The sequence below is a fragment of the Perissodus microlepis genome, chromosome 5 (genome assembly GCF_051167445.1).
Source record: "Perissodus microlepis isolate ML-2025 ecotype Zambia chromosome 5, ASM5116744v1, whole genome shotgun sequence".
Classification (NCBI taxonomy): domain Eukaryota; kingdom Metazoa; phylum Chordata; class Actinopteri; order Cichliformes; family Cichlidae; genus Perissodus; species Perissodus microlepis.
Window position 1 is genome coordinate 37,456,304 of NC_140465.1, and position 17,982 is coordinate 37,474,285.

A 17,982-nucleotide genomic window follows, 5' to 3' on the forward strand; every position below is an offset into this window, starting at 1 on the left:
ACTGACTCAGCCGTGCTCACGGCGCAGCTCCTCACCCACCATCCTCACCCACCATCCTCACCCTCAAAGTCCTGCATTTAACCCACTGTGGTGTATGTTTGCCTCTCTGTGCCATCACACACACACGTTTGTCTTTGCTAAACTCACCTCTGCTCACTCACTGCAGGTGAAGGTCACAGTGTGTGTGTGTGTGTGAAACTGCTCATTCATATGTTGTGTAATCGTGTCACCTTCAGCAAAAAAACCCAGCGAGCGTCAGCAGCTTCCTGTGTGACCTCTGTGTGACCTCTGTGTGACCTCTGTCTTCTTCAGGTCAGGAGCGTATCGGCATCGACTCAAAGTACGAGCAGGAGGGGAAGGTGCAGTTCGTCATCGACGCCGTGTACGCCATGGCCCACGCGCTCCACAACATGCAGCGTGACATGTGTCCCGAGAACTCCGGCATCTGCCCCGAGATGGAGATCGCCGGGGGCAAGAAACTGCTCAAGTACATCCGCAGCGTCAGCTTCAACGGTGAGTGGACCGATGGCCGCGTCCTTCTGCGGCCCATAAAGCTGCTCGCGCCCTGAGCTCGAGGCCAGAAACACGCCGCTGGTTATAAACGGCTCGTAAACTCCTGTTTTTATCCTCGTCGTAAAATCACGTCTCACAGCGACTTGAACCCGAACACGCATTAATGCTGACCGTGCACGCGGGCGGGCGAGAGCGACCCGGACCGCTCATCCAAAAAAACAAGTGTTCATGTTGTTTGTCATGTTTTTCTGATCCTTCAGTAAATTATAAACATGTTTTTATTTGTAGGAGCAAAAAATGAAAAAGGAAAACATCATCTGCAGTTTTCCTCAGACTGAGCTGACAGCAAGCTGCTGTGTGTGTCTGTGTGTGTGTGTGTGTGTGTGTGTGTGCGTGTGTGTGTGTGTGTGTGTGCGTGTCTGTGTGTGTGTGTCTGTGTGTGCGTGTGTGTGTGTGTGTGTGCGTGTCTGTGTGTGTGTGTCTGTGTGTGCGTGTGTGTCTGTGTGTGTGTGTGTGTGTGTGTGCGTGTCTGTGTGTGTGTGTGTCTGTGTGTGTGTGTGTGTGTGCGTGTGTGTCTGTGTGTGTGTGTGTGTGTGTGTGCGTGTCTGTGTGCGTGTGTGTCTGTGTGTGTGTGTGTGTGTGTGCGTGTGTGTCTGTGTGTGTGTGTCTGTGCGTGTGTGTCTGTGTGTGTGCGTGTCTGTGTGTGTGTGTCTGTGTGTGCGTGTGTGTCTGTGTGTGTGTGTCTGTGCGTGTGTGTCTGTGTGTGTGTGTGTGTGTGTGTGCGTGTCTGTGTGTGTGTGTCTGTGTGTGCGTGTGTGTCTGTGTGTGTGTGTGTGTGTGTGTGTGTGTGTGTGTGTCTGTGTGTGTGTGTGTGTGTGTGCGTGTCTGTGTGTGTGTGTGTGCGTGTGTGTGTGTCTGTGTGTGTGTGTGTGTGTGTGTGTGCGTGTCTGTGTGTGTGTATGTGCGTGTCTGTGTGTCTGTGTGTGTCTGTGTGTGTGCGTGTGTGTGTGTGTCTGTGTGCGTGTCTGTGTGTGTGTGTGTGTGCGTGTCTGTGTGTGTGCGTGTGTCTGTGTGTGTGTGTGTGTGTGCGTGTCTGTGTGTCTGTGTGTGTGTGTCTGTGTGTGTCTGTGTCTGTGTGCTGTCCATGGTCCTGAATTTCAGGCTTTGAATCTCTAAAAACAAAGAGTTTGACGTGTAGTTGTGTAGAAGTTGTAGTTGTGTAGAAGTTGTTATCTCTGAGCTGATCACACGTGTTCGTCACCCTGCAGCTTCTTTCTCAGGATGCATTCATGCCACCAAACACACGAAGACTGAACATGCGCTGGTGCTCTTATGGTCTGCATCAATAATGCTGCAGCTCATATTAGGCATCATAAATGGAAATGAATGGCTGCGTATTCAGCAGTTGAAAACAGTTAGTGATGGTGTGAGTGGAGCCTTCACACCTCAGCATGAACACTGCGGTCGCCTCAGCCTCTCCGTACTTTTACTCTGAAAACAGACAAAGCACTAACCTGCAGTTCCTCTGACATCCAGCAGGGGCAGCAGTGAGTCAGTCCCCATAGACTCCCATGTTAAAATAACCATAACAGCCTGATACACAACCTGCTTGGTCTCTGCAGATAATTTAAAGTCTGAATTATTAGGGGCGTGGCCTCTGTGACTGACAGGTGGATGAGGACACAGGCGGCTATAGCTGTTAGCTAGCTGCTAGCTGTCTACTGGGCTTCACCTAGAGTAGGTGGAGCCTTTTGGAGCATGTTTAATGATCTCATCTTCACAGAAGACACAGACGTGTGTGCAGACACAAACACGCAACATTTACCTTCAAAGTAAAGTCGTGCCTAACAGCTCCAACCAACACATGTCAAAAGCTTTTATTTTGAAGGTGAATGTTCTTCATTGCGTCACTCTTCCAGCTTCCTCCAGTTAGTGAGCGTTTCCATGGCAACTACAGGCGGCCACAGCAATCTGGAAGCCACCGAAGCGATCACAAGGTCACACCTGCTGACAGTCTGCACCTACAACCAGCCTCCAGCCGCTCTGGGAACACGTGTCTCCCACAGCGACCTGAGTTTTGGAGCTTTGCAGTTTATTGGCTGCTGCGAGTTACTCGGGTTTCCTGTTTTTCGTTGGAGTCACACATTTTTCCTCCATCTGTTCCGTCTGCGTTTGTTTTGACTGTCAGTGGCTCCACACGTCGTTTCGGCAACGCCCTGATTATCAGCACACAACACCTTCTGTGTGGGCCAGCCCAGAATCACACACTGTTACTATTGGTAATACTGGGTATACTGGTATTACTGGTAATTTACTGTCCTGTAATCGTCTTCCAGCATCTCCGAGGTCATGGCGGCTCATTACTGACCAAACTAATTTAAGCTCTGTGGGCTGATTGGCTGTTTGTCTCTGTTTTCCTCCGCAGGAAGTGCCGGTACGTCGGTGACGTTCAACCGTAACGGCGACGCTCCCGGGCGCTACGACCTGTTCCAGTATCAGTGGAACAACGTGACCGGGCCGGGCTACCGCATGATTGGACAGTGGACGGAGACGCTGCAGCTCCACGTGAGTGAAAAGATGCTGCTGATCTGAACAGACCAGCTGATGTAAGTCAATGTGAAGGACTCGTGTTGACCTTTGACCTTTGAAACACCTTTAAATGACAGGTGACCCCTCAGAGTTCGGCCAGGAGGTTTTTCACGGCTGATTCAGAGTCAGAGAGCGCAGCGTCGTGTACAGGAGGTGTACATACAGAGAGCTGCCCTCATTACTTACAGGTGATGTGCTGTAACCCCCCCCTTTCTGGTTTTTTGCTAAGGACGGGATTTGTTGAGTTTGCATCTCACGGCGTGGACCATTCCCGCCTCGCGGGTGGTTTCCGTCGGACTCAGCTGGGACTGCCAGCAGGATTAGCGGGCGCGTTTACACCACATCTGGCCCTGAGCACGGGCTAATTGGAGGCTCGGTCAGACAGAGGAGATTATCTGATGCTGTGAGAGGTTTACAAATTTATTAGGCTGAGTCAGCCAGCCGCAGCTCGACGAAGCAGAGGGTACTGCGAAACAAAGAGAGGGAGCAGCGGCGTGGACTCTCTGCTCCACCCACGATGTTTGAGACTTCCTGCTTCAGGGTCGGTGTCTGTGTGCTGCCTCAGCCTTTGAACGTCTCTGGTGTTTTTGGCGATGATGGGTCTCCGTGGTTTTACCTGGAGTGTCTGCTCCTGTGAAAGTCTGGATCAGGACGGAGAGACGTTAAGAAGCACAGAGCAGACACTAAATACTGCTGAGATTAAATACTCAGGGTCAGAGCGCTCGGTCAGGCGTAGTTACTGAGACCTGGATGGATGGAGGTTTGGATCTGAAACATGTCACAGTTAGGCTGAGTAACCACGATCGCCTCAGTGAAGTCACGCTACGGCGAGCCAAAACTGCGGGCGCTGGAGACGCTCTGATATGTGACTCGCTCGTTGCACTTCTCGTGATCTGGACAGCCAGCGAGTCGCTCTTCTTCTTCTGCATTCAGGGCCACGTCTCTGCTTCTTCACAACACTAAATTATTCAGCTGCACAGCCCGAAGTGGCAGAGCAGGAGCTGCTATTCCTCCGTCCTCGTGTTTGTAACGCTGTGAAGGCGACATATTACTGATACGCTCGGCTCATTTAATTACTCAGCGTTTTGGCCGTGGATTTTTTTAGATTTGCTCCATCCATCATCTATTTTCCACTTATCCAGGTCAGCCTCAGCCTATGCCAGCGGCCACAGGGTGAGAGGTGGGGCACACCTGGACAGGTCGCCGGTCTGATGCCGGTCAGATTTGTACCAGGGTTGGCTAAAAGCTGCAAGAGTCGCCTTCAAGAGGAGGAGACTTCCAGCATAGACCCCGACTGTGATGGACAGATACAAAGGACAAAGAGGCCACGCCCCTAACAACGCACGCATGTTTCCGCTCGTGTTGGTCACGTTTCTGTTCTTTGAAGGTGAAACCGTCTCTAAGTGAACACAACCATTACAAACAAAATCAAGTTAAAAATGGAACAGGGCCAAAAATGAGTGAATAACCAAAAAGCTGAATGTGACCCGTGATGGGAGGAGCTGGTCGGGTGGATGTTTGAGTGGAGGAAACCTCAGCAGCCAGCAGGACAGCAGTAGAAGCTCCGACACACATTTAAATGTCAGCGTGATCATCAGGAGCTCAGCGTCTGCTGCCCATCAGCGAGCAGGAGGAGGAGGAGGCCTGCGAGGGATTTCTCTCCCACAGATCAGGCTCAGCAGCCAGCAGGACCTGTGCTCTCTGCTGAGACATGAAAGACCGAGCTCAGAGTCACCGCTGCCGGTCCTGCCGCCGCCGCCGGCTCCAGGTCACCTTCTTCATGTGGAGACGTTTCCTCGGAGACGCCTTTGCTGCTCTTAGAAATCTGACTTTTCTGATCCGCAGACTCGGCGAAGACAGAGCAGCAAATATCAGCATGAAACATAAATACATGCTTTCACGTGAAGTTCATGTGTGTACGATAGAATAGAATAGAATAGAATAGAATAGAATATCCTTCAATGGGGAAACTGACGTGCTCAGCAGTGACAGGCTCATGGAGCGTGCAGAGTCACACGAGGACACGTGCACTTATACTCCGATTTGTTTGCAGCTTTTAAAGCTGACAGCAGGTGTTTCCTCCAGACTGAAGCTGCAGACGGTCTCTGTGTGCTGTTACCATGGTAACCTTCAGCAACATTAAAAGCCCCTCCCTGTGCTGTGGAGGTCCCCTGGGTGACCCCTGACCCCGCTGCAGTACCTGCGCTGTCTGGAGGATCCGAGGTCACGCTGCCGGTGTCTCCTCCCACTGCTCCATGACATCAGAGCGCTGAGCTGCAGCTGATCAGAGAGGCGTCTCCAACCTGGCTGTACTATGAGGAGTGTCTGCAGCTCCTCCTGGACCTCTCTCCTCCTGGACCTCCTGGACCTCTCTCCTCCTGGACCTCTCTCCTCCTGGACCTCCTGGACCTCTCCCCTCCTGGACCTCTCTCCTCCTGGACCTCTCCCCTCCTGGACCTCTCTCCTCCTGGACCTCCTGGACCTCTCTCCTCCTGGACCTCTCTCCTCCTGGACCTCCTGGACCTCTCTCCTCCTGGACCTCTCTCCTCCTGGACCTCCTGGACCTCTCTCCTCCTGGACCTTGCTGTCCTCACACTGAAGTGGTCACTGAGGAGGGTCTCGGTGAAACGCAGCACCACTTCCTGTTTAAACCCTCAGATGTGGCTGCAGGTGACCAAACTCCTTCAGTGTCTGACACACACAGCTGTGAGGAAGACCTCCTTCCCCTCCTCCTCCTCCTCCTCCCCTTCGGTCGACATGTGTTGGTATCCTGAATGCACAAAGCATCGCTCAGCATGCAGAATCAATTTGGCCCTCTGAGGAGCCCGGGCTAATACACGAGCCGTTTACTGGCGGCTAGAAGAAATTACAAGTGATAAATTGAATTAATCTCAATTGAGGCTGGGAATGGGATGAAACGGGGTCTGTGGCCTGGAGAGGATTAACAGCAGATGTCAGGAGGGAGGAGGGGAGGCGGGAGGAGACGAACAAGGGGAGAAATATTGTCTGTGTCCTGTGGTGTCCTTCCTTTTAATGATTTTAAAAAGCTAATCTTTCTCTCTGTGGGACTCTGAAACAGTGTCAGGACCCGCATTAACCTGTCCACTCCACCTGCAGCTGACAGAGCGCAGGTGAGCACACCTGTTAGCAGGAGGGAGGAGTCACCTGCATCCTGGTGACAGCCTCAGCAGGTTTACAGAGCTATGATTTTTATCAGGGTGCCTTTAAAAAGTCTCAAATATGAGGTCTCACAGCCAGGTTTTGTTGTCCTGCACAACCATGTCAACCAGCAGTCCAAGCAGACACTCCCACAACTCCCTGCTCCAGCCAATCACACTCCAGACGTCTCCGCAGAGTCACCGGACGCTTCCAGGTCAGAAGCTGAGCCTCAGTGCTGTTTGCTGGGCCCCGCCCACGTCTGGTTTTTGAAATGAAACCTTGATGCTTGGCTCTGCCTTCATCAGTGCAGAGCGGCACGCCGCCACCTGTGAACGGCCCAGCCTCGAGCTGACAGGCTCTCTTTTAAACTGGACACTGTGGTTAAACTGGTGTTGATCGAGGCTGTTTGGAGCACACAGGTTTGGTGTCCCTGTGAGAGTCTGAGAGTCCGGTCGGGCTGAGCGCTGGAGTGATGCGCTCAGCGCCGAGGACGTTTACACTCTCTGAGTTTTCCTCTGCGGCTCCTTTGGACAGAAATCGTCTTGTGAATATTTCGCAGTAATAAAAGCAGCACACGTGTGACACGATGTCTGTTTCTAAACCACTTCAAAGATAAAGGACACAGCGGCTCTTCAGTTTGTGTCTCAAACGCAGCTAAAAGGAAGATAATTATTCAAATTCCCTGTTTGGTTTTTTCCATCTGCAGCTTTTCTTTGAAGCAGGGTCAGACGTGTGTTTGTTCGGCACCTGCATCAAAGCACAAAGGACCTCAATCTCTCACCTGTGGAGGGAAAACGCCGCCCGCTCTCAGCTGATGTACACAGAGCTTTTATTCTGTGCTTTAGAATAATCCCGAGTCGCAGCGGGTCATCGCACACGGCAACGTTTTACACCGCAGTGATGTTGGAGCGCCGAGCGCTGCTGTGAAGTGCACCTCGCACGGTGCCCGTGGGAGTCTGATAAAGGCTTAAGTGAGCTGAAGGTGCTTTCCTCGCGGCTTTAAATCAGGTTTAATCCTCGTGCTGTTCACACACGCCTGTTATCGCTTCGTTAAAGAAAACTTTTAAACTCGCTCTGCAGCTGCAGACAGTGCTGCAGATTCGTCAACGTTTCTCCGAGCTGCTGCTGACGGAGTCGGCTCGTGTCGGAGACACTCGGATTTCATTTTCATTTCGGTATTTCTTTGTTAATCGGTACCAGATGGAATCAGAGAGCATGTTTCACTGGAAAATCCTGAATTCCCGTTTGTCAGCTGTTTGTCAGCTGCCACTCCACCTTCATCATCATCACTGTCGATCACCTGGCAGCAGCTCTGTGATAGGCTGCTTTACGCAGACACACTGCTGACTCATCAGAGCGTTTCAGGCGTCGTCAGAGTGACAGACGCGCTGAAGCTGGTGACTCCGCCCTCTCTGTGTGTAAAAACCCTACAGACACTCACAGACAAACATGTTCGCAGGTTCAGGAAGTGCTATAGAAACCAGCAGCCTGTGTGTCGGCCTGTAAACGTGTTGGCTGTGGGGACTGACTCGCTGCTGCCCCTGCTGGACCTTTGTGTGATTACCAATGAACATCTGCTCGCATTGTTTGCGGCGGCTGTGACTTCTCTGAGCAGTTTTACATGATACGCTGAATCATAATCAGCCCTCTGGATAATTTTTCAGTTTTCCCGGGTGAATAATTAACGGAGGCGGGACTGATTTCAGTCAGCAAACTGAGCGCGCTTGCAGAACATGGCGTGTGGCTGCTGTGTGTTTGTCACATGGAGGATGAATGGCGCCGGGATGCCTGTGATCTCGTCTCTGATGAGTTCCCTGTTCTTTGGTCCTTTCGGTTGGTTTCTGTCACTCGAGCACGCCGCTCATCCGCTAACTGCAAACGTTCAGCTGCACTCGGCCTCACCGGGACCCGGGGGACTTATTTCCTTCTTCATTCAATTAATCAGTTTAATCATGATCCACAGTGACACAGTGAGTTAATGACTGTGGCTCACAATAATGGAAGGAAAGCAGACGGCGTTTGTGAGAGACGGCCTGCTGCCGAGGTTGACTCAGCCGAGAGATGCTGCAGTTTTGACGACTTTTATAATTAATGGAGGCCGTTGGTCAGGAGGGACAGGATGACTACAGTGAGTATGGAGAGTCACATGCTCTGCGTGATGGCTGTCCTGTCAGCTGAAGGGAGGAGCAAAGAAAGGAGGGGGAGGGGCATGAAATCTTCTTGATGGGATTATAATTACAGACAGGAAACCACAGGAAGCAAATACACCTCCAGGAATCTGTGAAGGGAAGTGAAGAAGAAACACCCAATGCATCATGGGAATCCCCAGCAGCCTACACCTATCGCAGCATAACTAAGGGAGGATCCAGGGTCACCTGGTCCAGCCCTAACTATATGCTTTAGCAAAAAGGAAAGTTTGAAGCCTAATCTTGAAAGTAGAGATAGTGTCTGTCTCCTGAATCCAAACTGGAAGCTGGTTCCACAGAAGAGGGGCCTGAAAACTGAAGGCTCTGCCTCCCATTCTACTTTTAAATACTCTAGGAACAACAAGTAGGCCTGCAGAGCGAGAGCCAAGTTGGTCCTGTTAAACCGTTTGGTCCTCTGGAGACATCAAACAGTGAAGTTCGATGGACTTTGGTTGAGGCTTGTTTCTCTCAGTGTCACTTTAGCCCAGCGTTTGTAAAGTTTTCTGTGAAGCTGTTTCCATGGTTATGGGAGTTCCTGTGCTCTGTGGCGTGGAGAAGGCTCGCTGCGTCCCTCTGCTCTGCTCTAATACCACAGATGGATTCTGCTCGCTTTATCCTGTATATCCATTTAAAGAGACTGCAGCAGAACATGAAGGAGACGCGAAGCCGGAGTTCAGTGAGCTTCCTCACGCTCCGGAGTCGGTTTGATGCTGAATGTCGAGGCGGAGGAAATTAGCCTCGGGAGGCGTTTCATGACTGCTCGTTACTAATATTAGGGGGGACACAAACCCCTCGTCTCCCGCGGTGCTTGTGTGCTTCACCAGGAACGAAGATGAAAAAAAGGCAGGAAGAGGGAGACGTGTGAGAACAGGGAGGCGGGGCAGACGAGCCCTCTGCGTGCGGGCAGATGGAGGAAAGCGAGACATGTTTGTGAAGCGGTCGCTGCTGGGCGACCGGCCGACAGCATCCAACACGCAGTCAGGAGGCGAGGGGGCGGGGGGGGCAATGAAGAATCGAGGCCAAAAAAAAGGTATCCATGGCAACGGTGCGGAGAGCCCGTCACTGCGTCCCTGGTACAGTGAGACTGGAAGCTCCCCCCCCCCCCAGAGGGTGTTGATGTGTTATTGGCTCTTCCAGGCGAACAGACGCTGCTGTGACTAACAGCGAGCAGAAAGAGGCGCTTCCCCTGCACCGCTCACCTGACCCACACTGACCCGCGGCCTACAACGGCATCACAGCGCCGGCTCATCGACGAGGAGTGTGACAGCAGGCGTGGGAGCAAAGGTCTGCCCGACAGTGATAACAGCGAGGGAGGCGCAGGGAGTGTTCACGGAGCTCCTCTGTTTCTTTTTCCATTTTACACCCAGTGAACATTTACTCGCTCGCCTTTTGTCTCCTTGCAAATCTGACCTTTAGTTTCATTTAAAGCAGAAATCTGCAGGCCGGCCTCCAACAGGAACCAGACGAAGCAAAGCTTCATGAAGCCGTCTGCCAGCAGCATATTATCGGTCAGGATCAGCCTCGTCAGCGCTTAACCATGGGCCGAGCATCTAGCCCTCCCCGAACCCCACAGAGCACAAGTTCTCCTGCAGAGCTCAGCTTCACGCAAAGTTTCAGCAAAGCGGCGTGATGGACAGGCGTGGACACAGGTGCATTTGTAGGTGTTTCCTCTAAAAAGTGCAAAGGTTGAGGAGGAGAGTATATAAATGTGCAGCAGAATGCCAAAAACCCTCGTCAGGACTCATTTGTGTCTGACGAGGTCCTTTCACAGAGGAGGCTTTCATAACAGCCTTACTCCTTCAGTCTGTTTCTAGTTGTACTGTCATGAACTTTGACCTTTAACCTGCTGACTGAGGCCTGTAGAGTCTCAGATGGAGCTCTTGGCACCGTCTGACTTGGGGGCGATTTGCTGGGACGTCCCCTCCTGAGAAGAGACGATGAGGCGAGCTTTCTGCTCAGCGTTCAGGTCGGCACGGACGCGGGCGGTAATTGCATCCTTTTTCAGAAACATTAGTGCGCCGGCTGATGATGCCGACGGCCCAGAGTCAGATTCTGGCTCCAAACCAGCCGCCTCTCTTTCCTGAAACGTGTTAAAGCTTCACTTCCTCTCTGTCGTATTTGTCAGACGGCGTGTAGAATAATCACACCCCCACAGGTCTGCTGATTTGTGACCCAGATTGGGCTCATGTGCTCAGAGAGTCATAAATAATCGATTTTATCCTGCTGGACCCCAGAGCAGATGGATTTTACGTGCACATTCGGTCTCACCCTTATTTTTCCAGGTGTGTGAAAGGACACATTACTGGTTCGGGTCGGCGGTATCTAAAGATGGCGTCGAGGATGCCGGGTAGGATAATTGGGACCTGGGTGACTCGGGGTGTTGGTCGAGTTGGTGGAGCGCTCCTGAGTGCCGTGATGCAGAGAGCTGCAGGAAGCGTAATGAACAGCGTTGTTTCTGCTGTAACCTTTACAGCGAACACAGTTGTGCTCATTTTATTTCGAAGCTGTCGGAGTGCCGGCTGAGTTCAGGACCCGGAGACTTAATCAGCTGCTGAGGCTGTGTGTGGGGGGGGCTCTCTCCACCAGCTGTGACACCTCTTCAAAGCTCGGGGTGAATTATTGAACACGCCTCGGCGGCGGGCAGCCCTCCTGACCGCTGCGAAGGCCAGAAGACAGATGGCGTTTTCATTTAAATGATTGACCTGCCGCCGCTCGTGGCGTTTTGCATCCCATCCCGTCTGGATTTGTGTTATTAGTGAGGCTGTGAGTCACTCTCTCACGGCGTGCGGAGGAGCTCGTATCTTATGTGACGAGTAGGATTTGAACGCCGTCCATGCATTAAACGTGGTGGCGGATTCACCTGCCTGTGAGCTGATGGCGAGGAGGAGCAGTGGGGATTTGTGTCAGCCGGTCATGTAATTCTGATGATGCTTGGCGTGCAGTGAAAAGGTTGGATGGGACGTGGGAGTGATGGATGGATGTGTGGAAGCAAATGCTGATGAATGTAATCAGAATTTCATAATAGGGAAAATGAATTAGGAGACAGGAGCTGTGTGGGAGAGATGCGCTTCCTTTCCTTCAGAGCTGGACCGCCGCCTGTTTTCGAGGGGGGGGATTAGAGGCTGGCTCTGAACTGTCAGCTTGGACAGAGACGAGCCAGGCTGTTAGCCCCACGTGGCCTTCCATCCCCGGCTATTCCAGGTTATCCACTCGGCTGTTTGGTGGCGGGCGGGGAGCCGGGGCAACCTGGATCACGGTGGGTGGCGATAACATCCGCTATCGATTCTGGACTTTCTTTCCCGGTGCCGCTGGAACCAAAGGCTCATTGAGATCGGCCTCTGCAGATAATCTGTCTGAGGACGTCCTTAGCGCTCTGTAATGGATCAGCTCTGGGTCACAGCAGCTTTTCAAATCCCTCCAAGTCCTTTTAGATCAGACGGCGAGCAGCTATCTGCCAAATTCATCAGCACACAATAACAAACACACAGCATCCGTCAGGGCTCAGCTCCTTCCAGGGTCTGGGCAGCGTTTCAGGGAGGGCCTGGAGCTCATTTCCACAGGCTCATCACTTCACACAACAGCGTACTGAACAATACTCAGAATCCTGCGCTGACACATCGGATCGGGCGCTTTCTAAAGAAGCTTTTTAAACCTGAAAGAGCGAAAACTCGTTAATAAAACAGCATTACACTCATCCCTTCATGCATTAAGTTTCATTTAAGTCACATCAAACAGGCACAGCTGAAATTCAGACTCACGCGGCAGCTGTTCTTTATAATTTATTAATAATAATAAGCACATGCAGCTGCACAGCACATACATGTGTATGATTCCCTCGAAGCACAGGCAGATGCAAGTAGTTTTTCCATCACTGGTTTATTTGAAGACATCTCTCCAAAGCCACTGTGAAAACTACACAGCATTAACAAAATAAAACTCAGCTTAAGACACTAAAAATAACACGGTACAACAAAACACGATAAATGAATAAATTCCTCGTTGGCTGCATGCTGCAAGAAGGGATTAGTCACCGTTCCTCAGGGGTTTCCTTATCCGGTCGTTAAGTCTGACGTCACTAGCCGTGTCTGGGCCTAAACCGCGCTGCAGGTCCATATATCAAACGATCACTATGGCATTACTGAGAGTTAAAAACTGTCTAAAGTCTTTCATCTTTAATAAAGTGATCAGCGTTCTGCTCTACCAGGTGTAACAATTGAGTTTAACATCCAGGCATCCATGAAAACGGAATTTATGACGTTTAACGGAGTTAGAAGTTAGCAGGAAGTTAGCTCACTAGCTTCTATCTAAATACAATATAGCATGTCCTGACTGCGGGGTTTTGGAAACAAATTCAAACGTACAGCTCTGTTATCACTTCCAACATAAATGAAGACAGAAAACTAAACAGCAGTGACGTTTGTAGGGTTACTGAAGTTTGGCTAGCTGGTATATAATGATGTGCTACGTGACCGCTAGCGACACAGCTATGTTAGCATAATATAAACAAGCTAGCTTTTTTCCCACTCAATAAAAGTTAACGTGAGTGTTCTCGGTGGTCAGGAACAAATGTAATCGCATGGCAGGATGCTGTAAAAGGACCAAACTTCAGCCAGGAGAACAACTGAGATAATCCATCCACAATACGAGGTTAGTCATTCATATACTGCTGCATGGGCTGGGCTGTAGCTACATCCTCAGGTTTTAAAAACTGAGCTTAAATAAATGATTAGTGGTAATAAAAGCCGAGGGAGGTCAACAGTGATCACTGATTGTTTTAGGAGCTTTTTGAGATTAAATAGAAGAAAATACAAAACATTAAACATGTTAACAACACAAAAGCCATATTAAACGCAGACTACTTTAGGCCCGGAAGTAGGATTCGTCACGTCATCACTTAACGACCGGATAAGAGGGTAGTTAAAGTCCATTCCACTTAATGTGACTTTCAGTAAAGACCATTACGGGCTCGTTCTTGCTGCACACTTACAGGTGTTTTTCTCCCAAAAAGGAAAACCTGCGACTTGTAAGCGAGCTTGACTTTCAAAATAAAAGCACCATGAATGTTTGTAGCTCATCGTTCCCCTCATGGACGGATCGATCAGGTTTCGAGATCCAACCCTGAGCAGGCTTTCTGCGCTAACGCTAGCTCTCCCATTAAAGTGACCAACGATCTGAGTGGATACGATGGATTTGTTCAGGCAGGAAGTGGAAATGCCGGCTGGTCTGGCACATTCCCATCATGCTACACGTGAACCAGTACGAATTACCAACACAGACTTTGTACAGGAACAGTCAGCACGGGGCGGGTCGCCAACAACACGCATGTGTTATAGAACGTGTGTGTGTGATGAGGAGGTGTGGCCGTCATTAATAAATGTTTCCTGTGCAGTCGCAGATGTGCTGTAACTGTGTGAGTTCAAAGGTCAGAGCAGGAAAACACATTCTAGGTTTTTAAAAGATCAGTGACGTATTTTGTGTCTTTGTGTTTTTATCTGATCCACAAAGTCGTCCTGAGCAGTGACACACCTGCTGCTGGCTCAGTGTCTGTGTGAGATCATAGCTCCAATAAAACTTTAGTTTACAGTTCGATTCCCGACCAGTCGTGCCTTTGCTGCTCACCTCTTTGTGATCTGACACGATGGACACACTGACCCTAAACACAGCAAACCCTCACGCTGAGGAGACGTGCACTCAGCGGCGCTCGGTCCAGGTGGAATTCATCCATATTGATGTTGCACTAATGCAGCGTTCGTTGCTCATTAGCAGCAGTCAGGCTGTCAAATCAATGTGACTTTTACTGGAGCAGCAAGCGAAGCAAATCGCGCCACACGCTCAGCTATAACTCCGAGCCTGAAACCTCGGAGTCGATGTCTGACAGCGTGATTAGCTCACAGCATGGCGACGTTGTACCATGCACTCCGAGGTTCAGCTTCACCCACAGGGCAGCATGTTTACAGTCTGTTCTTTGAGGATTGCTCTACAACACTAAACTTTTTTAGGCGCAGCAGGAAGAAAAGATGGTAAGGTAGCATGTTTGGTTTCAGTTTGAGTCGTCTCAGAATGATTTACAGATAAAGACCCGGGCGGCCTCTTTGTTGGGTTAGCAAATACTGTGTAATTACAGTTATGGAGCAGCTGTTTTTATACTTATACTGACCCCCAAATATTGTGGGATTTTACCTTCAACCAAGATCCTTTCTTAAATGTAATGTGACAAAACCAGAGCACAGAGGTTCAAACAGAGCATGGTCCAGACTCCAGGCTGATAAACCTGCTCCTGCAACCCCTAAGACAGGTTTGAGGTCTCTAACACTGGCAGGTTATGTCTTGGTGGACAATAATGTCAGCGCATCAAAGCAACAACACAAAAAAACACATTGATGATGAGAGTGGGTTGAAAGACCTATAGCGCCATCGGTAGAAACCAGCAGATCCAGTGAGCCGCTGCGAGCAGTGGTCAAGATATAAAACATAAATGTAGACATGTAACACCAGAGACACTGACTGTTACTGAAAGCCTGTGAGCGATGGGTTGTTGGTGTCTTTCTCTGGATGTGGTGCCTTTTTTTGTTGTTGTTTTTTGCAGCGCATTGTGTTCTGCGTCCTGATTGGCTGTAGACCATTGTCACTCACTCTCGTGCCGTGTCTCCTGTCCAGTGCAGAACGCGTTCAGCTTGTCAAATTTACTTAAATCTTCGATGCTAGCAGTGTGACTGCATGTTTGTAAGTTTTGCTTTGCTCCGTCAAAGTCTCCTGCGGTAGGAAGATGCTAACCATCGCACAAAGGTTTGGACTAAAGGCAGGTAGAAGTTACCGTATTTTCCAGATTATAAGGCACATTAAGCGAAACCAAACAGTCAGATAAGTCAAACTTTACTCAGCTCATTCTTCTTGCTTCCTCCACTTCCATTGATTCATTAGTGATTCATTAATGTTGAATTCTCTGGCAGCGGCTCTATTCCATGTTCTGGACCTGAAAACAGGGTTTGATCTTTGGTTCCTATAATACTGGACTTTCTACGAAGGTTTGAACTTCGAACTTTGAACTTGAGAGAAAAGTGTGAAAATGTTCATGCCTGTCTGAGAAAAGTGTATAAAGTGTGTAGTGAGGGGTTTTCAAAACATCTATAATAATTGTAAAAAATAAAGCTGCTACTTCGTGGATTTCACCTATCGTGGGTCATTTTTAGAACGCGGGAACACTGTAGTACTCTAAGCCACAGGCGTCGAACTCCAGGCCTCAAGGGCCGGTGTCCTGCAGGTTTTAGATGTGTCCTTGATCCAACACAGCTGATTTAAATGGCTAAATGACCTCCTCAACATGTCCTGAAGTTCTCCAGAGGCCTGGCAATGAACTAATCATTTGATTCAGGTGTGTTGACCCAGGGTGAGATCTAAAACCTGCAGGACACCGGCCCTCGAGGCCTGGAGTTCGACACCCCTGCTCTAAGCCATCGGCGTGAGTAACAGGCAGAACAATTACATTCTCTTCCACCAGAGGGCAGTACAACTATCTGCTCTAATTAAATGGGTTGCCAACTGCCAGTAAAACAGAAGAAGATGTAGGAGAAATGACAAAATCATCATGCTGTGAGACGACGCAGTGCGTAATAGCGTGATCCCAGATAAATGTTTGAAAAGAAAAAGTAGTCCGTGAGACCTGGTCCTGGAGAAAACTGCGACCCAGATGAAGGCCGTAGCATGAGCAGTGAAAGCAAAGCAAAAAAGGGTATCCTGGGGACAAACCGAGGCTGGTGCGAGGAAGAAAACGATCAATATGATTTTTGTGACATTTTGCTTCTGTGGTGTGCCGTGTGATTTATCTAATGTGAAATATGTGCTGTGGCTCCAAAAGGTTGGGAAGCACTGGTCTAAACCGGCCGTCCCAACCTTGTTTGCGCCACGGACCGGTTTATGTCCAACAATATTTTCACGGACCGGCCTTTAAGGTGTCGCGAATACAACAAATACAATACAACAAAATAAAACCAGTACCAAAAATAGATTTATTCATAACACAGGAACAGACCCAGGGAAACAGAGTTAACGATAACCCTGAACACCATAGATTTCACACCCAAGCCTCAACTCTCGCGGCCCGGCACCAAACGACTCACGGACTGACACCGGTCCGTGGCCCAGGGGTTGGGGACCGCTGGTCTAAACCACTTATCTGGTACTCCACCTGCCTCCTAACCTACATGAGAAAATTACCCTGTGTTACAACATGAAGAGAAGCGGTTTCTGATGAGTTGGCAGTGAGAATATATTGGGGCGCTGATCTAACCATTCACTGTCTCCATGCTCTCTCTCCAGAAGGAGGACATGCAGTGGCCTCGAGGAGAGCAGGAGGTTCCCACCTCCGTGTGCAGCCTTCCCTGTAAAACTGGCGAGAGGAAGAAGGTGGTGAAAGGCATGCCCTGCTGCTGGCACTGCGAGCCCTGCGACGGATACCAGTTCCAGCCCGACGAGTTCACCTGCAAGCTGTGCTCCTACAACATGAGGCCCAGCGCCAACCGCACGTTCTGCCAGCCCATCCCCATCACAAAGCTGGAGTGGCACTCACCCTGGGCGGTGATTCCGGTTTTCCTGGCAATGCTGGGCATCATCGCAACAATCTTCGTCATGGCTACGTTCATACGGTACAACGACACGCCGATCGTCCGGGCATCTGGCAGGGAGCTGAGTTACGTCCTCCTGACTGGGATATTTCTGTGCTACATCATCACGTTCCTCATGATCGCCAAGCCAGATGTCGGCGTGTGCTCGTTCAGAAGGATTTTCCTCGGTCTGGGGATGTGCATCAGCTACGCCGCCCTCCTCACCAAAACCAACCGCATCTACCGAATCTTCGAGCAGGGCAAGAAGTCTGTGACGCCGCCGAGGCTGATCAGTCCCACCTCGCAGCTCGCTATCACCTCCAGCCTCATCTCAGTCCAGCTGTTAGGGGTGTTAATCTGGTTCGGGGTGGACCCGCCCAACACCATCATAGACTACGACGAGCAGAAGACCCTCAACCCCGATCTGGCTCGAGGGGTGTTGAAATGCGACATCACGGATCTCCAGATTATCTGTTCGTTGGGTTACAGCATCTTACTGATGGTGACGTGTACTGTTTACGCCATAAAGACCCGCGGGGTCCCGGAGAATTTTAACGAGGCCAAGCCCATCGGCTTCACCATGTACACCACCTGCATCGTGTGGCTGGCCTTCATCCCCATCTTCTTTGGCACGGCGCAGTCGGCAGAAAAGGTAAGACTGACTTACAGTTTTTGATGTTTTAATTTGTGGAAATATTGGTGATGAAGTTTCTGCGTCATGTTAACTCTGCCAAAATCAGCAGCTTGGTACCAACCACCTAACCAATAACATCTCCACAGGGGATCAACCCCAAGTCTCCTGGCTGAAAGTGTTTGATACGTGCAAGCTGCATTTTTGGTTCTTTTGGAATGATTAATGAATCATTAATATATATATATATATATATATATATATACATACATACATACATACATATATAAGGTGTAGGTAATAA

General features: G+C 50.1%; 1 protein-coding gene across 4 annotated transcripts in view; it reads left to right on the forward strand.

Moving 5' to 3' along the window:
* Positions 1 to 17,982, forward strand: part of grm7 (glutamate metabotropic receptor 7) — a 142,794-nt gene that overhangs the window by 103,557 nt on the left and 21,255 nt on the right. For all 4 annotated transcript variants that reach the window (XR_014800325.1, XM_084929668.1, XM_084929665.1 and 1 more), the window contains 3 exons: positions 313 to 513; positions 2,939 to 3,078; positions 16,764 to 17,699. Coding sequence is in view for 3 of the 4 variants with exons in the window: in XM_084929668.1 (XP_084785794.1) it covers positions 313 to 513; positions 2,939 to 3,078; positions 16,764 to 17,699 (1,277 nt within the window). In the remaining variant the exon portion in view is untranslated. The remainder of the gene's footprint in view (positions 1 to 312; positions 514 to 2,938; positions 3,079 to 16,763; positions 17,700 to 17,982) is intronic.